Genomic DNA, 24,320 nt, shown 5'->3' with positions numbered 1-24,320 from the left:
TGATATGGTGGTATTTCCGTACTCCCATCAGGATCCTAGCTGACACTGCCTTTCAGGTTAAGAGTAAGAGAAGCCAAAACGGATATATGGTTGAAAATATAAATTCAAATATTCTCTTTATTCGTTCTATATAGTTGTACACCACTAGACACAGTAGACAGTGATAGAAGAACACAATGGGTATGAACATTTGTCAATTATTTGAGGGAGGAGGAAACTTTGCAGGTTTAAACAGAAAAATAAAATATATATATATATACTGTATATACCAGAACACTTCCTATTGTTGCAGAAAAGTACAGCCAAAAAGGGGGTAAAATAAGGATGTATGTGCCGGGGCGACTTCTTTCACTTGCTATTTGATTTTATTCTGTACAGAGGGACAATTTGTACAAAATGTATCTAGATATGTAACACTACATGAAACAAAGTAAATCATATGTACAATATTAAATGAAGCCATATAGTACAGGTCACATACAAAAGGACACTTTTGTTTTAGTTATATTTTGTAAATGATGTTAAAAAAAAAATTGCCGCAAAGACGCTGCATTTCAAGCAAGACTCGAGAAATAAAAGTCACCAAAGCATTTTAATTCCTCTCGCCCCTCTCTCTCTCTCTCTCTCTCCTGTCATCATGGATCATTTATTTCTCAACATTAAAATAAAAACAAAAAAACAGCGGACTGAAACTGGTAAAATCCATAAAACATCTTCTCCCTGCAAGCAGGACTGTTTTATAAAAGCAATGACCTTGACAGGAGAAATAAACAAGTTTTGCTGAATGTCATTCCTCCAAGAGAAAAGGTACATGTTTAACATGGTAGTTTTAATTTACATCTTTTTGCATTCAAGCAAATACAGTATTAATACAGTTAACAAGCCGAGCCGCGAGCGCCAGTTTAGGGCGTTCGCAAGCGGCCTTTTGATACCAGTCTGTTTCAATATTGGGCATCGCTATTGGCTGGGAAAATGCCAAAAAAACTGACATCTAGGCAACCAGACTCCGGGAACGAGACAAAGAGAGATACAACACATAGAAGAAGAAGCCCATCAGACCTCCTACGTTCAAACAATGGTACGGATTAGTAGAATAATGCGTTTACAGACGTCAGAAAAAGAAAGTCGGAAAGGGAGTATATAATGAACATATATTGGAGACCGGACTTGAAACAAATTCATTAATTTAGGATAACTAGCTACACAGACATGCCACATCTTTCAAGTTTTCAGGAAGTGCTTTTAGTCAATAAACATATTTTCTTATTGTTAGTTTCTGGTTTCTATGGTTCCATGTCAAACCAAAACACTATTTTTAAGTAGGTGCTAGTTTTCTTTGCTTCTTATGGTAAAAATATAAATAAAAACACACAACACTGGTATGTCTTTGGAGAAGGCAAATGGACATAGTTGAAATGACTTAAAGCCCCAATCCAGGTTTCTCACCATCTACATTTTTAGTACAAGTAGAGCATATTCTTGGGGTTTTGATTGTAGAAGGAAAATATGCTTCTCAGAATTTGCTCAACCCATCTTAACTCGTCTGTTCATGTAACTCCAATATTTACAGGTTTTACAGCACACAAAAAAAGAAAAAAAAGGTAACCTTTAAAATTTAAAAATTTAAAATGTTAAATACAATTTGTTTTACCACCGGCCCTTAAATCGAGAGTTTAGTCGTTCAATTTAATTCATATTTTGGTGTTCAGTGGCGGGGCTACTCTTTTTGGTACAGGGGAGCATCAAGAACAACAGCGGCCTGGCGACCAAGGGCCGACGTCTCCTCGCCGTGACTGAGACAAATACATCACAAGTTCTGTTCACGCCGCCTACCCGCTCACCTCCACCACGCCCGGCTGCTCTGTCGGATAACAATCAAGAAGCTCAAACCAGCGAGAGGTTGCAACTGGGACCCACGCCCCCAAATGCATACTCATGCTTTGTCCCCTTTAAGCCTTCACTTTAAGTCTTATATACAATAAGTACCATTGTTTGAACTGTCAATGTTTCACTATGTTATGGTTTACAAATATTGTCGGTGTCATTTAAAAGGAAACGAGCGTATAAGATAAAATAACTGCATATGGCACAAAACAAGAAGGTGTAAAGTGTCGGGTGTCCGCAGGACAACTCCTCGTCCGTCCCTCTTCCTGGACATTAACAAGACTACAGACAGGCCTCGTATTGGTCTTGAGAGTGTGCTAAACCACAACAGCTTCGGTGAAAACAACAAAAAAGAAAAAAGGCTAATCAACAGGTTGTTCAGTGAAAGTGTCTGTTGAAGTCCCACAGATTAAAACATACACCAAGAAAGAAACAAACAAAAACAAAAGAACACACTAGTCTTGGCACTGACAATGTCCCTGGGCTTGAGCAAAAAAATCAAAAAGAAAAAGGAGGAAAAAAACATGACAAAAAAAGGAAGGAGTCTTTCTTTTGAACCATGAGTCTGTTCGTAGTTCGTTGTTCCCTTTGACAGAAAAGAAGACCAAGTAGAGACCGGCAGAGCGTTCTTCGGACAGCGAAGTCAGTTGAGTCTCTTTTACTCTCGGCGCTGCTGCACGTCCGTTCCGTGCTAGACAGCGACCCACGCGGGAAGGAATGAAGGAGATAAATGTCACTGGATCTGAACTCCTGGGGCTCCACGGCTGGAGTGAGTGAGTGCGAGAGGACATGGAGGGAGGAAGGTGCAACACATCATGAAGGTCATATCTAGCAGGGGAACATGACGGGCGGTGGGGTGGTGTCGGACAAACACGGACGCTGCAATAAAAAGAAGAGCTAAGAACACCAGACAAACATTGGTGCCTCTCCTCCCCAAATAAAAACACCTGAGAAAGCAGAAATCTGGAGGGAGGTGGAGGAAGAGACAGGGGGCTCCTGTATTGCACTGGTCATTACAGGCCCCCCGGGGGGCTGAACGGGTTGTGCTGGTGGGCCGAGAGGAGGGATGAGTGACAGCGCGGAGAGAGAAGCCAAGGAGTCGTCATGATTTGGGGGGGGGGGGGGGGGGGGGGGGGAGTGTTGAAAGAGGGCAGGACCAAGGTGGGCCCATCACAGGTGGCCAATAGGACTTTGGCGCTCGGGCGGCTTGTGGGAGGGGAGTGGGGTGAGGGGGGGGATGCACAAAGTCCAAAGCCCCGTTATTCAGGCCCCTCTTGGGGCTCTGGAGGGTGAGGGGCCAGTTGAGCCTAAGAGACCAACAGGTCACAGAACCTAAGGTCCGTCGTGGGTGGTCAACATGTCTTCGGCTCGGCGGTGGGACTCCAAGGCTTTTGCGGTGTAGAAATCCTGAGGCAACTCAGATTTGCGTCGAACCAGAGGCCGCTCTTTCCTCTGGTCACGCTGTAGCTGTTGGAAGGAAGGAGGGAAGGATCGTTAGACATCTACCTTTTCACATTCAAAACAACCCTACCCGTCATATCATCCCCGTGCTGCCCATCATATAGTACAGTACATGAGGCGATTACCCATGCATTATCTCAAAGTTACGTATGTTAAAATGTATTCACAAAATGGGACATCACTGCTACTATTGCCCCTTTTCCACTGCATAGTACCTACTCGACTCGACTCTACTGTGCCTTTTCGGTTTTCCATTGGCAAAATTTGCAGATGGTAACTGGTACCGGGTACTTTTTTAGTACCTGCTTTGTCGAGGTTCCAAGCAGGTAGAAGTGACCAAAAAAAGTTACGTGAAACACTGCAGACCACTGTTTGGTCAGAAGAGAGAATAGTCACTACGTTGCGCTACACGGGAGACGTCCTGCACAAAACACTAAAACCACCATCTTTAAATAGCCTCGCTTGAACATGAACATTAATTATTTGTTTGCAGCAAGAACAAAGTGCAATAAACAAAAAAGGATACATTCACTGTGTTCTGCCTCATTTGTTGATGAAACAAAACCAACATCAACGGAATTTACCACCAAGAGCAGTTTAGTCTCACAAAAAGATGGCTGATTTTGTTAGCTTACGTGCTAATGTGATTGGGATTTACCATTATAATAGTTAGCATTGCGGCTAGCGTACATAGCATACAAAGATCGCTGATTTTGTTGGCTTACGTGTGGTTAGCTGGTGAGGCGCTGGTATCGTGGAATGGAGTGGACATACTTTAATTATCACGTCATTAATTAATAGACAATTGTCATTTCCAACATAAGTTAATGCTTAATAACGTTACACATGGGGAGACTAGTCTGGCGAAAATGCCTACAAGTCACGGAAGTGAGATGACGGACACAATAAAAGGATTACATTTTTTGTGTGTTTTTATTTATTTTTTATATAATTACAGTTAGAGTGTTGAAGAACACATTTACTATAAAATCGAACAGTTATAGTATCTCTAATAGTAACAATTATTTGTTTAAAAAAGGCTCTTTGTGAGACAAGTTTCTTCCCAACGCAGGGGCGGAGTTAATTTGCATGTGAAAGAAGGAGAGCGCGTCATCAACAACAGCTTGTCAAAGCTTGTTAGCCAGAGTGCAGAGTGCTTTGGTCGACAAGAAATAAGTTCCAGCTGAAGCCGTCTCTCTCTCTCTCGCCCACTATTACGTTAGCTAACGCTAGCCTACAGTCAGGCAGAGAGAGCTCTCACTAGTAAACAGGGGTTTGAGGGAACTGTGTCTGTGGCACCTTGAAAAGTGCTTGAATTTTGCTTTGGAAAAGGTGATGAGGATTGTGTGTATGTGTAACTAGGAGGGTTATCTGCTGTATAATTGATTGTTTTCTAGCAATGTGGGGTTGTATCAACAATGTCTGTGTCTCAGATTCTCATTTTGGAGGATTGCGCCAGTTCAGATGTCACGAGATCCTCCCCCACTAAGCCATTGGAATTGTACACGTACCTCTGACGTAGAAGAATTCTCATCTGCATATCTAAGCCCCCTCTGTGGTTGAAGCCACCGCCCACAATAAACAATTCGCTCAACAACGGAGCAGTGGGAATAATGCGGAAGCGGTTTCCCTGTCCCTGACTCTCCCTCTCTCTATCTGTCTCCATCTCTCCACCTGCATTTTACACACAATCGCGAGTCGAGCCGCTCACACAGCGGTCTATCCCTCTCTCTATCCGTCTCCATCTCTCCACCTGCATTTTACACACAATCGCGAGTCGAGCCGCTCACACACGCTCACTCACGGAGCAATCTCTCCTCTCTCTCGCCTTACAGATGTGTTCCATAGACTCACAGGAATTGTGTAAAATTGCCCAAATAGTGAAAGGAATAGCAAAACAGGGGACCTTTAATGTTAGCAAAATCTTTGTGGACGTTTCATCAGGCACCTTTCATGTTATATGCTCCGTTCCATTCCGACAGCAGCACGGAGACAAACGGAGTACTACCTGCAGTGGAAAACGAACGAAGTACCAGGTACAAAAAGCGAGTCGAATAGGTACCATGCAATGGAAAAGAGGCATATGAGGCTAAATGGATGAAAACAAAAAAGGACACTAAGCCGGCCGTGCACCTTTGCAAAGCTATTCATAATAATTACATCAATGTAGGCCAAACAGGCCTAACATGCAAGAGAAGAATAGACACACAGCAGAGGCAACGTTTACACTTGGCATTCGAATGAGATTTTATTTTCGATCTGACCGTAAAGACGTGATGTTGTGTGATCACATTGCTGCGTTGTCCACACTTGGCCTATAATCGCCCCTTAACTCATTCTGCGCCGGGGATTAGTCTTATCCTCGTAGCTAGAGTGCCAGCTATCTAGAGCCTATTTTCACTGTGCGTGACGATGTTTGCCGAGCTAGATCTATATTCTAGCTATGGATACAATACTATAGTCATTTGACAGTAACTATCTTCTGTCCAAGATGCAAAAAAGAATAAATCTTTTCATGAATTCGTTTGCACGTTATCTCGTGGTGAATATTGTATAGTTTAGGAGTGATCCGGGATAATTCCTGAAAAGCTGAGTTATAGGGCGCTATGTGAATATACTATAAGCATTGGCGTTTCTTGCCTGGACACGCTACTATTTCCAAACCAAATGTATACAATAGGTATTCTGTTTCATCATGAATGCATGAAAGGGGGGGGGGGGGGGCCGTTTTTTTATGCTTTGATGGCCAGTAACGTCATTAGTGTTGAACACCACACACGCCGATCAGCTGGATCGATATGAAAACATTGTTGGATCAAGCTGAAATTGATGTCAGCTAGTCCTTACCTTTGATCGAGTAAAATCGTTGTTGGCGCAGATTGAGTTAAGAAGCAATAGGCGGCTGTTGATTTTTGGCAGACAGCTCGCTCGTTCCAATCATTTGACTCGGTCGATAGTTTGATTGGATGTCGTTGTTTTAACTCCTGCCTCTTATCGGAACAATATAATAAGAAATAAAAAAAATTGCAGAAAATCTGCAGCAGCATATAGCTCATTTAATGAGTCTCCTATGACTTGTGTTTTTTTTTCAAATAATTTTCTCCATTATTTTTCTCTTATCACTTTTCATTGTAAATTTGCATACTGTGGTCAGGTGGAGTGCAGACTACGTTTGCACTCAACCTACTACTACAAAGTACTACTATTGTTGTACTGCCTATTGTTATGTCTGCACCGTACGCATTGCTTTTATTCTGTCTATTTTATACTCATTTTAAGTCTACACTTTATGCATTGTTTTTCTCTGCTCTCTTTAGTCGATTCTCTGCTCATTTTATGCCCGTTTATATTTATGCCAATGTTATGCTCATTTTATGTCTACATCACTACTGTGAAGCACTAGGCTGTAATCCTTGTATGAAAGGTGCTATACAAATAAAGTTTAGAATTATTATTGCCATTAGTTACACCCGTCCCATATAGCATGCCCTATAAGCCTCACTTCGCTAAGAAGCGTGGAAGGAAGGAGCCTGAAGACCACGGTGTGAAGCACGATAGGAGGCTCTGATAGGCCAATGCTGCCTCACTACACCCACCTCCAGCAGCTCCGATAGGCCACAGTGCTGCCTCACTACCCCACCTCCAGCAGCTCTGATAGGACAAGAGGCTAATGTGAGCCTGATGTGGTTTCACTCATCGGCTCACAACGCGAGCGCCACACCGGATTAGTAGGAATGCACCGATACTGGTATGGGATATCGGTCTGATGCCAGGCTAAAACAGAATTTCCCAGATAATAACATCCGATACCAAGAAACACATCCAAACATGCCAGAAATAAAAATGGAAAGTGACTTCACTTTTGCTACTTTAGCTGCATTTTGGAACATTATTATATCTTAAGAATGTTTGTCCAATGAAGAAATTACTGTCCAAGTCTATACTGTTAAAATATCCATCCAAAAGTAATGGATCGGCACTCGGCCAGGATTGGTATCGGGACTGAAAAGGTGTGATCGGTGAGTCTCTAGCGACTACATTGAAATGACACATGTAAACAGTTGCCTAAGAAAGCTCTTGATTTCAGTGTTCAGTCCACCAGCTTAAATCCTACAAAACTAAAATACACAAACAGCTACAATAATGACTTTACTCCCACGACGCTTTGGTTAGAAGGAGTGCCGGCAAGCTTTGGTTACAGTACATGAAATGAGACGTGAGAGAGAGAGAGTGTGTGAGAGTGTGAGAGAAGTCAGGTTTACCTGAGTGGCTCCTTCCTCAACTGTCTCTCTTAACCTCTGAACATCTTCTATCAAAGGAACATCCGTCTCCATTGCTACAGGACTATTGAGGTCAGAGGAATCAACACACATAATGAACTATGTCGAAAAGAAAGAGAAACAACAACAAAAAAAACACAAAGGAATAGAACAAGAAAATAAAGACTGAGTAGCATGCAAAGAAGAATGAACTCAGGTTTTAAATTAAAATGATAAGAATCTCTCATGCACTGTGGTTATTATAAATAAGCGCTAGTTGTGATGTAGAAATCAATTAAACTAATACTTCCGTGGGCATTTCATTCATCTTTTAGACACAGAATTGTGGTACTAATAGAATTCATCAAAGTCTGGCAATTCATCCAATCAAATGCCGTTAACAGCATTCACCAGGTGTCGGGATACAAGGATATCATTTTAATTAATCCAAAGACTGTTAGAGATTTCAAGTTATTATCATTCATCGCAACTAAGCACTTAGATATAGAGCAGAAGGACTCGTCTCGAACCACATTTAAAATCAGCACAAGTCTGACTTAAGCTATGTTCACATTTTAGCACGAGAGGTGCTTTGGTCCTTCGTATATGGCGCCATGCTGCACAGCTCCAGCACAAGACGAATGAAGACACTATGTCTCAAAACTCAAAACCACCGATTACATCGATGGCTCCTTTTCAAATTGATTTGTGCCAATAATATCATGCCAACTTAAGAGCATTGTGAATTTATCATGCAGGCTGATTTCCCTTCATATTTGCCAGAACCGCCGACCCGTGCGCTGAAAAGGTCGGCAGCGGTGGGGTTCAAAGTGCAATCCGCTTGAATTCTGGGCACAGCAAGTCTGTCCCGTGGGGGGGGGGTCTGTCAACACGCCGTGCCGAGCCGCGTGCGCAGAAGTCTTTCATGTGCTGAAGTGTGAACATGGCTTCAGCTGGTAGAAGATGTCACACCTCTAGGTCATGCTCTGCTCTTAAAACAAGGCATCAACACAACATTCCAACAAACGGCAAAGATCAGCGTTTATGACACAAAACCGGTTTTCAACAGGAAAATGCATGCGTACATAAGATTTGACAGTGCGGGGGGGGGGGGTTTGAATAATTTGACTGACTGCTCACCTGTGGGTTGGATTTGGCGAGGTTCTCGATCTTGATCCAAGCCTCTTCCCGTTCTTTCGACTTTGCCTTCTCTCTGTTCAGACAAAGCACCATGACCCACACGTCAATATATGCATCATGGAGACATGAGACCTTTGCACAGACACATCTTAACACGCTTGGGACAATTTGAGCACATTTGCAACGTAAATAAAAATTATACATATGAAATAATGTTGAGAGGAAGTGTGTATTATGTGCTGTATGAGCAGGCTGTAATCATGTACTTGTTCTTCTCGGCTCTGAACTGTTGTGTGCAGTCATCAAAGAGCTTCTGGTTCATCTCCATGAAGAGCTTCAGAGCATTGTAGATGAGGCCATGGATGGTCCTGGGAACACACATATAGAAGCACACACACATGTACACAAATACAAATCACACACATACACAAAACACAAGTACACACACCAGTGAGTCAAGAGAGAAAAGCTGAACATTACATTAAAGGCCAGCATTGTCCCCTAGCCACAACTGAAATTAGATTCAAGGAACGGTGGTAAGGAAAGTAGGTTTAAAGCTACATGCAGTGAAGGAATCTATGTTTTTCAATGTGTATATAATGTATTGGTGGGTGACAGCATCTACTCAGACAGATCTATAGATCTTAAAAGTAGCCGGCAGCCAGTGTGTGTCTCCACGGTAGCAAGCAGGGTGTGTGAATGCCAAGGTCGTTAGCAGGTTTGTAACCAAAACATTGATAAGCATTGAGAGCAGGCAGGTTTGGTCAGAGAGAACTAGGGGGATAGTTTGACATCGATAGAACCATGCTAAAGGTGAAGAGCAGTTGCCATGGCAGCGCGTCACGTAGTAGCAAGAAAAGGGGGCGGGCCCCCGTTGCTAGGGAGAAGACGTTATGATGAGTTTCTTCCGGGATAAGTTAGTTTAAGACACGAAGCAGACGCGAGCAGACGCGTTGACAGAGACTTCGCGGGGAGGGGGGGAGGAATGGAGTGCCACGACATCACTGGCTTCGGCTGACAGGGAAGGCCTTTGGACAGCTAGGCCGCACGACCACCGAGCGGGGTGACAGGAGAGAGATAGTTAGAATAATGAATTTATTCAGACGCCACTTTGGGTTTAAAACTCTATCCCACTTGGCCCCGATAGCAGCTAACCCTTTATTTCACCCCTCATTGATGGATGGAGCATTCTCCTTATGGGCCTCACTCGGTATTAAAACACTAGGTGACCTATATATAGATAATGTTTTTGCCTCCTTTCAGCAATTATCAGAGAAATATTCAATCCATAGCCGACATTTCTTTCGGTATCTACAGATTCGTAGCTATGTCTGTAGCATTAACCCTATATTTCCCAACCTTCCAGAGGTAACACCCATCGACTCCTTTTTAACCCCGATGTCTTCCATCAAGGGCATGATATCGACTATGTACAATCTCATTCTCTCCTTATGTCCAACCACAATACACAATATTAAAAGTAAATGGGAGGAGGATTTAGAGGAGGAGATATCGGATGACATTTGGGTTGACATTCTACGTCTTGTTCATTCTTCTTCTATTTGTGCAAGACACGGGCTGATACAATGCAAAATTGTTCATCGAGTACACCTGACGAAAGTCAGATTAGCCAAAATGTATGAAGATATCGATCCTATATGTGATAGATGTCATTCGGCCCCAGCCACATATACTCACATGTTTTGGACATGCCCCTCCTTGCACAGGTATTGGACAAATATTTTTGAAACCATCTCGGGAAGTATTGAGACAAATCTTGAACCAAATGTATTGACAGCGCTTTTTGGATACTCCCCACCTATGTTATCACTTTCAAAGCACAAAGCACACATTGTGGCATTTACCACTCTACTGGCCAGGCGGCTGATTCTGTTTAAATGGAAGTCCGCTGCTCCCCCCACTCACCTTCACTGGATTAGAGACATACTATACTTTATCAAACTTGAAAAGATAAGATGCACTCTGAGAGGTTCTTCATCTATGTTCAAGAAAACGTGGGGTTCATTCCTTGTACTTGTGGATGATGTACAGTTCCATACTATTCCAGAATAACAATTTGTATGCTGCTTGTTGGTATTCATCTGTGTGAACGTTAATTCAACGTGAGTTATTTGATATACCGGATATACATTGGAGAAGCATATTTGGGTACCTAAACATGTGCTATATATTTGATATACTATGTATATACGTTTGAGACGACTGTCGAGCGACCAAGTCAGTGTTTGTTTGTATTATTATTTACTTGTGAACTCTGTTTTATTTTTTCTTGTTTTTTATATTTTTATTTTATTTTATTTTATTTTCTTCTGTTTAATGTTGTTATCTGTTCTATGTGGACAATGACAATACAACAATGTATATATACAGACATATACTTATAATGTCTATGTCCTCAAAAAAGTATAATAAACAAAAAAGTGAAAAAAAAAAAAGAATAATGAATTTAGTTCCTTCTAAGGCTTTTCAAGGACAATACAGAACTGTTTTCCATCTGGTACAGAGGCTTTGTTTACGGAATAAACAAAGTTTTTCCAAGAAAGGTACAACGTCTGCCAGTGTCGAATTCATATGTTTACGGATTGCATTAACACATTGGGCGCCATGCATTGTGCCCATCATTATGACCTCTCTGCCACCGCTGTAAGCCTATGGAGATGTTTACCTTCTTTGCAGGGCTATAACTTTTTAAATATTATAGCTATATCTGCATTACTATGGCCCATTCAACATCAGGTATCTATCGTTCCGGATGTGGGTACGTTATATTTTTTCATTCATACATTGTTGCGTTAATACCGTCGAGAATATAAGTATGTTTTAAGCTTTTCTGCTGTAATTCCAAAATCCATTTCCGGTTTGTATGATGCAATAAACGCCAAAATCATAGCGATTATTGCGTTTAGAAAGCGATCCAAATGCACTCGAGTGTGTATATTGATCCACGCCACAATACATCTCTGACGGAGGAATTTCCTCGATGCACCGATCGCCACTTCCGGTTTGGCGTGAGTGTAACTCGCCCGGCCTTCCACCAGGCGGCGGTATTGAGGCGTTGCAATATCAGAACAGGGTCCGGCTGCGATCCGGAGGGAGGCTGGATGAATTATGAATGCCATGGCGAAAAAATTTAATATTGATCCCAAACACGTGATACGCCGTTGTTGGCATTCAACGCATGGCGGGCAATAACGATTTACGCCGTTTATGGCGCACAAAGTGTTAAGGGGGATGACAAAGTTGTACAGCCAGTATGAGAAGGTCGACTTCAGAGAGAGAACAACGCAGAAACTTCACGAACACAGATGACAAGGTGATACTGGCTGATTACAGAAACATCTAACAGCAGGCTCACTTCTGAGTTACTCATAAGAGAAATTAAGTTGTGAATGTTTGGAGATTGTTATGAACTAATTAGTTTTAGTTTTTATTGCCATTTTGTTTTGTGTAAAGTGCCTTCTGATCAAATTGGTATATAATGAATGAAAATTACGAGACACGTTTTTGATTTAGATGGAGCGTGTTGTAAACCAGTCATTCATTCCGTTTACTCCGCCAAGCGCTCTCCATGCGTGCTACATTATTCTCTTAGCACGCCTGTATATACAAAGGCAACGGCGTCCGAAAGGCCTTCAGAGAAATTCAACAATATGATAAAAAAAAGATCAAATCAATATTATCTACAGACACCTTACAGATCTCTATGCCGGTTGTGATTAAAAAGGGCTATAATCATGCATGTTGTGTAACAGCTAGGGGTGTAACGATGCGACCTCACACCGATTAAATTCGATTACGATGCTTCAGGCAACGATTGAATGCATCATGAAATCTCTTCATTTGACCACGATTTGATTCGATTAATTTTCTGTCAGTTAATTCCCCAAAATTTGAATACACAAATGTGGCTGGGGGAACTGATTCACTCAGCATAAATGGACTATAAGTCAATAAAAAAATACTTAAAAAAAATAGTTTTTGATTATAATCGATTACAATAGATTCTAACATTTTCAAATCGATGCAGTTGAATAGTCACATTAGGATCGATGCATTTAGATTAATCGATGCATCGTTACACCCCTAGTAACAGCTATATGGGGACGGCTTCTTCTTTTGGGAGATGCAACAACAACATATCTTTCATCGCGGTGTGAAATGTACAGTATGTACAGAGGTTCAATCTATTGCTCTGAATGAGAATAAAATAATGATTGTAGGTTGTATATATCGACCTAATACAGACATCAACAAGTTCAAAGGAGGTCTATTAGATATCTTGAACAAGTTGATAAGGAGAGTAAAATGTGTTATTTACTAGGTGATTTTAATATCAACCTTCTAAATGAGGAAATAAAACACCACATAGTCAGATGACCTCTCCAATACTGTCTTCCAATTACCTTTATCCTTTAATTAGCAAGCCTACAAGAATAACTTGTACATCTACACTAATATTTTTACAAATGCATTCCCTCATGTTGTTAAATCCGGCATTCTTTATACTGATATCTCCGATCATATGCCTGTTTTTCAACTTTCTATTCCCCATGATAAGTCAATTATGTCTAAACCAAAGAGGTCTTCATTTCGAAGGTTCAATGATATAAATATTAACAACTTCAGAGAGATGTTGGCAGAATTGTCCTGGGAAACAGTATACGAGGCGCAAAATGCAAATACAGCTTATAATCATTTTTATACCAAGTTCTATTTAGTTTTTTCCTCTTATAACTAACAGTAACAAAAACGTTGCAAACTTGAACAAACCATGGTTCACCATTGAACTTAGAAAATCTGCTCTAAAGAAAAATTTATTATATAAAAATTATTTACAAAGTCTTAACACATTGAGTGCCACGGACGCTTTTTGTCGTTAGTTCATGCCGCCCTTTGAATGCCCCCGACGCTATATAGCGTTTGTTTGTAGTTTTTTTTTTATTGGCGATTTGAATTCATATTTCATCAATCGAGCCTCGGGTTAGTGCTGCAGAGTCTCTGAGCTCAATTGGGAAGATACCGCCCCCTATCGTCTATCCCTGTGTAACTAAACCCCATTACTTTACACTGATGCAGGGGGAGTGGTCAGTTTGCTCATTTTACTTTTCCGTCAAGGCATCTGAAGGATCGATTGTGCTCACCGGCCCGGAAAACGCGTGGATTATGTATTTACAGGACTCAACACTGTAATCAATAAGCGTGATCGATATTTGGAATGGCGATCAGGAATTTGAATAATCTTTTTGGATAACATCTGATCTCAGGTAAGGAAATTATTTTACTAGTCATAGGATAATCAGAGCCGTTTTCACAGAGATATAAGCGTTTGCGATCGCTGATGAGGAAATGAGACAATCTATTTTTCAGCCCGCCTCTATAGCGTGCATAAGTACACATATACTATCGATAATCTAGCGTTTATTTGAAAACGATTCATAAATAGGCAGAAAAATTACAACGTTTTTGTGTATGCTCGAATATTCCAGTAAATGCCTTTTATCATGGAATCTGTATATTTTCCTGAAAAACGAGGGCTTTTCAAAATGCTATAAAACGAAAATGAGCCGATTAAAAAACAATCCGTTTCGACAATGTTGCCTGCAAACAAGTCATTGATAAGCGACAGGCAGATTAGACACATAGCCATAATGTAAAAAAGAGATTATGCGTTCACAACGCTATCATTGAAGTGGGTGGTGGCATTTAACCATGTTTCCAATGTTAATGGCTGGCACTCAAACTGTTAAAGTATACATACAAGACACGCATACATACAAGACACAGGAATAAACATAATCATCTTCTTAGAAATGCCAAACGGGATTATTATAGTGACCAATTTATTAGCTCTTCAAACAATATTACATTTTCTCACCGCGGTTGTGTGTGGCTAATCACTGCGGGATGCGGTGGTACCGCACTTATATTAACACTTTGAGTGCCAGCCACGAGAAATCTCGTTAGTTCATGCCATGCGTTGAGTGCCAAGGACGAGAAATCTCGTTATTTAATCGTTATTTCTTTTATTAGCGATTTCCATTCATTTTTCATCAATCTAGCCTCACGTTACCATTGGGACTGTCTCTGAGCTCGAACAGGGAAAATACCGCCCCCTATCGTCTCCCGGATGGGACTCAATGAAAATGGATGAGAAAAGAAAAATCCGGAATCCACATTTTACTTCTCTGGCATGTAACCCGAGCCTATTGCAGTCATCGACGACCCTCAGAACAGCGTGGATTATGTGTTTCGAGTACCCAGCGTTAGAGCTGCCGCGATTACCGCATTACCGCGGTATCGCTGTTACATCACGCCCACCGCAAGAGTAGGCTGAATACCGCGTCACCGCTGTTTTTTTTTTTATAATAATAAAGCACCCTTCTCTCGTTGGGCTTGCGGCTCTGCAGATATACCCTACTCCTCTATCGAGGTTCCAAGCGACCCTATTGGGTACCAGAAAAGTCATGTGAAACATTGCAGACCACTGATTGGTCAGAAGAGAGACGCGTCACACGATGGATCGTCTTGCAGTGCTTTTACTTCCTGAATCTCAGCCATTGATCAGAGCTCAGTCACAACACGGCTAATATACGTTAGCTCCCACCGGAGAGGATTACCGACGTACCGTCGCTCCTTAGGGAACGAGGCATAATGATTTTACTGCAACGAAATGTTATAATAAAAGCCCTTCGTTCTATACACTTGTCTGATTGAAAACTTTATTAACAGACCGCAGAATGGGTACAACTCTGCACGCTCTGAGCAAAGAAAGGAACTGAGATATGAATTGAGTAACGCTTGCCTTGCTATGGTCCGGTAAATACGAACGTGTAACTATATAACGTAATGCCACAAAACGAATGCCTTTGTAATCATAAGTAGTAACGTTATAATAATAATAAGAAGAAGAAAGGGTCGCGACACAGAGGGGATACTTCGAATCCGTGTTTCACTTTTAACGAATGCGTGCTTGCCGAATCCCAAACAATATTCATGCTGCAAAGTCATCCTCTAAAGATATACATTTAGACTAGAGGCAGGCTATATGCTATAAAGAGTAGACTACAAAAAAAAATGCATTCAAACTTTTTTTGTGTGTGTGTGTGTGCGGTAATAACCGCAGCGGTAGGAAATATTTCGCAAATGTGTGCGGTAAGGAAAACATCAATACCGCGGCAGCTCTACCCAGCGTTGGATCAATAAACGCGATCGATATTTGGAATGGCAATCAGGAATTGGAATAATCTTTTTGGAGAACATCTGATGTGAGGTAAGGAATCTATTTTACCAGTCTTGGGGTAATCAGAGTTTTTTTTCACATACCGTAATTCCTCTAATAGTAACCGGTATTCAATTAAAAACCGGGTCTCTATTAATGACCGGGTGCACTGTTGAGCTAAGCAATTATAAGCCGGCCTCCTAATACAAGCCGGGTTTCATGTATATTAGAGTTATTGTTGTATGCTGGCCTGGCTGTGCAGTAAATACCATATAATGGTATGGTGTTAATGTTTACCAAGAGAGTAAGCCTACCTCAGAATTGTATAAAACGAAGCTATTATTATTATTATTATACCAGTATTGTGATTGCACTATTTTACTTTATTTAACTTTTTTTGACCACCGGTAATTGCACTGTTTACTACCGTATTTCATACAGTACTTGCTTGGTTTCAATAAATGAACCCAGTCCATTTTACTGGGTTCAAACTGACACAAAATGTTGATTTATTCATTATGATCTGTTTGAAAATTAGAAATATAGGCCTCTCTCTTATACATGCCTCCTCCTAATACAAGCCTGGTATCCGCTACAGTTGAAACAAATACAAGCCGGGGTTACTATTAGAGGAATTACGGTATATCTCAACGTGTCCCCTATATGTGTATCTGTGCGTGTGTGTGTTGACCAGGAAATAGATAATCGATTTTTCAGCCCGCTTCTCTAGCGTGCATAAGTACACATATACTATCGATAATCTAGCGTTTATTTGAAAACTATTCATAAATAGGCCAAAAAATTACAACGCGTTTTGTGTATTCCACTAAAGGGCGATTCCTGCGGAATCTTAATTTTTTTCTGGAAATTTCCAAAAACAAGCATTTTTCTAAATGGTATCAAACGGAAATGTACCGATGAAAAAACAATCCGTTTCGTACATGTTGACTGCATGCGTTGCTCTTGGGACGGGGTTGCACTCCGTGCAGGGTAAGATTTGAGCCAAAGCGCGTGCACGCACACAGGAATGCGCTGCACTCGCCAAGTACCCACCTGGGCTACTTTGCATATCAATAGCGCCGGTCTTCAGGTGTGTTAAATACGTTCTCAGATACATTCACACCTAACTTGTTGTGAATGATATGTGTTACATTCCATTCGTAGAGGCAATTAGGCACTGTCTGTAGTCTGTGCTCAAGCGAGGGGACATTTATGCGCCGGGAGCGCGCATGCACGTGGCGCCATTAGGTGCGTGCAACCCCAGTTGATATCAGAAACGCACGCCTGTTGATAAGCAACAGGCGTATTAGACTCATAGCCATAATATAGAATATAGAAATAGCCCTGCGAAAATCATGAAATATCGGAAAATCTGTCTCAAATGGCTGGCATTCAAGCGATAAATCGTGCCCTGATAAAAATATGCCCTGCTGGCACTCAATGAGTTAAAAATCTGTATATATATTTTTTTTCATTATTAAGACATGCAAGTTTACCCGCAATCGTGATTAGAAAAAAAGTCTAAGGTTGTAGGAGTCCCGAAACAATTTTAAACATGTTTGATAATCGATCCATTTGTCCCTCAACATTCTGAAATGTGATAAAAGTAGATTAGGGTGTTGCCTGCTCCTTTAAAACTTTGAATGCCGATGACGACTATTCTCGTTTTATCATGCCCCCCGTTGAGTGCCGAGGACGAGAAATGTCGTTTGATTTTTTTATTAGCGATCTGAATTCATATTTCATCAACAGAGTTTCCCGTTGGTACAGCAGCCCCTCCAAGAGTTCCGATGGGGAAAAAAATGCCCCCCCATCATCTAGGGGTGGGAATCACCAGTTTCATCACGATACGATATAGATTCTTTGGACAACGATACGATATTTGCCGATATCACAAAGTCTGCCACGATACGATTCGATTCAGGTGCCTGCGATCGATATGAGGCGATATTATGTGCCCATTTAACACAATCAGTCACATTTAGATCAACTAAAAAAAGGCTACGGAAATATCAATTGATGTTTTAATTTTTGAGCTCTTCCAGACATTTAAATGAAAAACAATCTATTGTTTTTAATACAAATAGACCTCCTGTTCACTTTTTATATATTGAGCTTTAAACTTTAAGTAAAATGTTTTGGAACTCACAACACGCAAGCTAAAACCCCTTCCTCTCCCAAACTTCCTACAATTGTTTTATGTTGCATGATGATCATGAATACATTTATTATGTATTCATGTTTAAATATCAACATTATCTGTCCATCCTCAGTAACACACACACACACACTAGGCTTGGGCGGTATGACAGTATTACAGTATACCAGGATATTTCGAGATCCCGCCGGTATGATTCTCAATACCGTGACGTCACAGACTGCTATTACACTGACAGTTGATTGTAGTGCACAGCACGCGCCAGCAGAGGGTTACGTGGCTATCGTTCTGGGAGCTAACGTCGGGACCTGTCTGGTGCTGGCTAACTAACGTGGCTAACGTTCTGAGAGCTAACGTCGGGACCTGGCTGGTGCTGGCTAACTAACGTGGCTAACGTTCTGAGAGCTAACGTCGGGACCTGGCTGGTGCTGGCTAACTAACGTGGCTAACGTTCTGAGAGCTAACGTCAGGACCTGGCTGGTGCTGGCTAACGTTCCGTGGCTAACGTTCCGTGATTTGGTAACACAGGTTGCTAAGGAATTTAGGTTAGAGGTTGAAGAAAGTGCACTTTTAGGTTAAAAGAACGGCCCTAATGTCAACGTGTTTCAATATAAGCGTTATGTATGGTGATAACGAGTATATTGTTAGCTCTGCCCGTTGTGCTACAGAGTTTCACAATACTGGGCGCCGGCGGATATGACTCGCGGGATTTTCAAAATAAGAGTATCGCAATATGAATCGATCTTTTTGCGTTGCATCGATCCTATTTGATTATTGATAATAGATCGATATATCGATCTGGATCGATGTATCGTCCCACCCCTACTATCGTCTATCCCTGTGTAACTGCAGGTCAGTCGATTAGACTGACCTGGGATCTGTAGATCTGTAGAGGTGGAGCCAACTGGCTCCATTGTGCTGGCGAGCCGTCTGATGATGATGGATCTGATCGCGAGTTGGAATGCAGCCTGGAATATATATTTACAGCAGCCAATAATCAATCAATAAGCGTGATCTATATTTGTTATGGCGATCAGGAATTGGAATAATCTTTTTGGGGAACATCTAACATCTTACATCTAAGTTAAGGAGTCTATGTTACCAGTCTTGGGGTAATCGGAGCTGTATTCACTGAGATAACAGCGTGTCCCTATGTGTGTGTGTGTGTGTGTGTGTTCTTGAGGAAATGGATAATAGATTTTTCAGCCCGCCTCTATAGCGTGCATAAGTACACATATACTATCGATAATCTAACGTTTATTTGAAAACTATTCATAAATAGGCCGACAACTGACAACGTGTCTAGTGTATTCGAGAATATTCCAATAAATGCCGTTTATGGGGGAATATTTCTATTTTCCCGGAAATCTTCGAGAGAACGAAATGCTATAAAAAGGATATGAACCGATTAAAAAACAATCCGTTTTGACAATGTTGACTGCAAACAAGGCATTGATAAGCGACGGGCAGATTAGACACATACACATACTACACATACTACGCCCGCTTGCCTCAACGACTACCGCCCTGTAGCCCTCACCTCCATAGCCATGAAGTGCTTTGAGAAGCTAGTGAAGGGCTACATCTGTTCCTCCCTCCCCATCAACCTGGACCCCCTGCAATTTGCATATCGCCCCAACAGGTCCACAGAGGACGCCATAGCCCATGTGCTGCACACAGCAGCATCACACCTGGACAAGAGGCAGGGGAACTATGTGAGAATGCTGTTCATCGACTACAGCTCAGCATTCAATACCATAGTCCCCTCCAAACTCATAGCCAAGCTCAGGGACCTGGGCTTGAACTATGACCTCTGCCAGTGGGTCTTGGACTTCCTGACGGGCAGACCCCAGGTGGTAAGAGCAGGCAACTGCACCTCCTCATCCATCACGCTCAACATAGGGGCCCCCCAGGGCTGTGTTCTGAGCCCCCTCCTCTACTCCCTGTACACACATGACTGCGTGGCACAGCGGAACAACAACACAATCATCAAATTTGCTGATGACACAGTAGTGGTGGGCCTGATCTCTGCCAACGACGAGAGGGCCTACCTGGAAGAGGTAGAGAATCTGTCACAGTGGTGTCAGGAGAACTGCCTCTCCCTGAACGTCAGCAAAACAAAAAGATTATTGTGGACTTCAGGAGGTCGGGGGTCAAGGACTACAGCCCCCTCAGCATCGACGGGCACCGGTTGAGAGAGTGAACAGTTTCAAGTACCTCAGAGCCCACATATCCGAGGACTTGACATGGACCACACACATTGACAGTGTTGTGAAGAAGGCACGACAATGCCTCTACTTCCTCAGGCGCCTAAGGAAGTTCCAAGTCAGTCAGAAGATCCTTAGGAACTTCTACTCATGTACAATAGAGAGCATCCTGACCGGCAACATCACCTCCTGGTTTGGGAATAGCACTGCACAAGACCGTAGCAGACTACAAAGAGTGACACGTTCAGCCGAACGCACAATTGGAGGGGGGCTTCCCACCCTCCAGAACATTTACAACAAGCGGTGCAGGGGGAAGGCTAAGAGAATCATCAAGGACTCCAGCCACCCGAACAAATGCCTCTTTGAACTGCTGCGGTCAGGCAAGCGATACCGGAGTCTTAAGGCGAGCATAGAAAGACTCAGAAGAAGCTTCTATCCCCAGGCCATCAGGCTGCTAAACGAACAATAAACACTATGCAACAACCATCAAATGCACACAGCACACACACCCACACACTCACTTAAACAAACACACTGCAGCACCCACTCTCCACACTTTAGATCACACAAACACTTTATATTTATTGATAAAGGATTTGCACTACAACTCGTACACCTACTGTAAATTGTACCTAAATTGCACCTCATCCCATTTCTGCCTTGCACTATATAGTATTGTATATTAGTACACTGCATAGTATTGTATATTATATGGTAACTCAGTTACGTCTATTCTGCATCGAACATTGTACATATGTCTATACTGAACACTGTGACCTCATTTTTTTTTACTTCTAATTTACATGCTATACTATGTTATTTTATTTCATACTTATCTTGTCTTGCACAGTCTCTGGAGCGTAACAGTAAGAAGCATTTTGTATAAAAGTATTCTGTACTTCTGTTAAAGAAACTTGAAACTTGAACTAGCCATAATTTAAAACATAAGTTATGCGTTTTTAACGCTAACATTGAAGTGGATGATGGCATTCAACCGGGTAAAAAGGTAAACAAGGTCGGCACTGATAGTGTTAACACATTCCCGCCCAAGCACGGAGATCTCCGTGTTTCGATTCCACCCGTTGTGGACAGAGGCACGGATATATCCGCGGGAAGTTGTTATTGCTTTTATTCCATTTTAATAACCTATTCAAGGTCGCCGAGCGGCACTGCAGATTTACCCTACTCCATGAATTCGAGAAGGTGCAATACCGGCCAGATCGTCTTAGGGGCGCTATCGCGCTAATGCAGTGTGCCCTGTGGCTGAACGGATCAGTCTTTTTTTTTTTTTTACTCTCAATGGAGATTTCAGTAGGAGGATTCTGGATGTGCAGCATGTAGCTTGGATTACGTTTCGGATCGCAGATTTCACCATGCAATAAGGGGATTTATCATCAGCCAATGGACATATCGATCTACCAGATGTCGATCGATAACTGGGAAAAGCTCGGGGGGGGGGGGATCAGCCCGGACCACGGTAAGATCTTTTTCACGTAAATTACAGCCTGATCGGGCATTGTTTTGATAGCCATCCAGGCGATCGGCCTATGTGGCTAGTTAGACTCCCCCCCCCCCCCCCCCTTTCATGCATACATGCTTTGGGATCGTGCCGATCATATGCAGTTCGAGTTATTTTGTAGCATCTGTAAAACGGAAATGCCATTGGATATAACGTTAGCAGCTATTAGCCCTATATCTAGCCTTCCAGAAAATATACTAGTCCCAAATCCCGTATAACGCTTATATTCACGGCGCTATAAAATGAGAACCTATTGATGATTTTTTTTTCTTTAAGCCATTTTGAAGGGACGGTTTATGGACGCAATTGATAATGAGAATGGACAGATAGCAATACTATAAAGTATAGATTTAGCTGTACAAACAGCCCCACGTTTGTTTACATTCCCCGGGCCTCTTGCCATTAATTAGACTCATCCAAATGGCCCCGAATGTGTTAAGAGTAATGCGTTGTGGGATATAATACTGTAGGTCTACGCAAGCAGCATAGTCACACATCCCTTCTCCAACTTAAAACTAACGTTATTTGAGCGAACATTTAACGTTATTATAACACTATTTTAACGTTAGTGAATTTGAATGCACATAGCTACAGTAGTTAAATATCACAACTTGTGTCATTGTTCATCATTGGGGGACACTAGCCAATAGCTAGCCTATAGCTAACGTTATAGATAGCGAACGTTAACTAACGTTTGCAAACAAAACTAACGTTATCCAGTTGACATTACAGATCATAATAGCTATGATAACGTTAACGAAGTGAGAGTAGGGATTAGGGAAGCGTTGATGTAGTCGGAGTGTAGCGGGAACGGTAGAGAGGCAGCACTTAATTTGCTTGTAACGTTAGTCAATAACAATATCACAACTTGTGTCATTGGGGAAAACTAGCCAACGTTATAGTTAGCGGACGTTAACTAACGTTTGCAAACAAAGCTAACGTTATCCAGTTGACATTACAGATAATAGCTATGATAACATTAACCAACGGTAACGAAGTGAGAGTAGGGAAACGTTAATGTAGTTCCGAGTGTAGCGGGGACGGTAGAGAGAGGCAGCACTTAATTTGCATGTGACGTTAGTCAATAACATTAAGAATAGAGAGCTGCAAACGGAAATTAATGCCCAGTCCTTGAGAGCGGTTTTCTGGTCTACTGTCACCACCTTACAGAGGGAATTACCCCGAAGTCCGGCTAGATATAACAAACAAGTTACATGACCGGCACTTCGGCCCGGGAGTGTTAGGAGAACGCTCCCCTGTACTCTACTACGGTTCAGATTAATACAGGAAAAGGTATACATTGGGGTCTCGAGTCCGGCATATGAAAATAAATCCTGATCTCATCTGCGAGTTGTAAACTGTATGGAAACGTGAAGTTAGCTCATGCTACTGGAAAAAGGATGCACGAGGTAATCTCGTCATTAAATGAACAGAGTTAAAAATGATCACGCCCCCGGTATTTCTTAATTTTTTTAACCACGTTTGTCGTGGTTGTCTGTTCTCCATCCTTGACACACCACAGGATTGCGGTGGTGCGGTTACCGCGACAGCCTGTGATGGGACACCCTGAAAACATGACTCAATATGAGACACTCCTCTTCTCCATCCACAACTGAATTTCAGGATGGTACGGATAAGATAACAGCCATCCCAAATTGCGAATAGGGATATAGTAGAACAACTTCTTCGTGAATGTGGGACCATGTCTTGCAAAACATATAGGCAATGCTCTTGGTTCTCCAACTGATTTTATAAGTAAAGAGTATGCTCCTCTAAATGCTTTTGAGCCTGTAAAGTACTTGATATTATTATGAGCCTCAAAAACTCTTCTCCTGACCATGATGAAATTCCAGTCTCTTTGATCAAAAAGGTTGCATCTTCAATTATTGATCCTTTATCATTCATTTTTTCCATGTCCCTTGAATCAGGCACTATCCCTCAAGCCTTCAAAGTTGCCAAGGATTAGGGCTGACCCCTATTAATCGATTAGTCGACTAATCGGTCGAAAGGAGCCGTAGTCGACTGGCCAACCTCTTAAGTCGAATATAATAATAAAAAAAAAAAATTCATTCTTTCCAAAAGAAAAGAGGCCTAGAAGCGTGGCTAACGCTAATGGCACGCATACCAGAGGCTAACTGCCTAAGAAAACAGGCACAGAGGCACTGAAAGAGGATTTAACCCATCTAATGAACACACTAGACTAGACTAGACAATATCAAGATGTATCCATCAGTGGACCAATTGCATGCTTTTGCAGAGGACAAGAAGCCTTCAGTCGACTCCTTCAGACATTAAGCACCCCCCACAGCCCAAATGGAACGATAAAAAAAAATTAAATAAAAAAATGTAAATACAAAAATTATAATATATATATATATTTTTTTTGTCTACCAATAGTCGACTAACGTCAAATTTTGGCCAATCCTAGTCGACCATCCAAATCCTTAGTCGG

At 41.8% G+C, this 24,320-nt stretch overlaps 1 protein-coding gene across 2 annotated transcripts in view; it reads right to left on the bottom strand.

Moving 5' to 3' along the window:
* Positions 1-573: 573 nt before the first annotated feature.
* ppp2r5ca (protein phosphatase 2, regulatory subunit B', gamma a) overlaps positions 574-24,320 on the bottom strand; it is a 108,662-nt gene continuing 84,915 nt past the window's right edge. Inside the window, exons 11-14 of one of the 2 annotated variants that reach the window (XM_084310720.1) lie at positions 9,011-9,112; positions 8,745-8,817; positions 7,608-7,724; positions 574-3,351 (exon numbers count right to left, since the gene is read on the bottom strand). In XM_084310720.1, the coding sequence (XP_084166846.1) occupies positions 3,217-3,351; positions 7,608-7,724; positions 8,745-8,817; positions 9,011-9,112 (427 nt within the window). In that variant the 3' untranslated portion in view covers positions 574-3,216. The remainder of the gene's footprint in view (positions 3,352-7,607; positions 7,725-8,744; positions 8,818-9,010; positions 9,113-24,320) is intronic. The other variant, XM_084310721.1, reaches the window with a different exon arrangement.

This window comes from Notolepis coatsorum (assembly GCF_963971535.1).
Source record: "Notolepis coatsorum genome assembly, chromosome: 3".
In the NCBI taxonomy this organism is placed as follows: domain Eukaryota; kingdom Metazoa; phylum Chordata; class Actinopteri; order Aulopiformes; family Paralepididae; genus Notolepis; species Notolepis coatsorum.
This window is presented reverse-complemented; position numbering and strand designations above follow the sequence as displayed.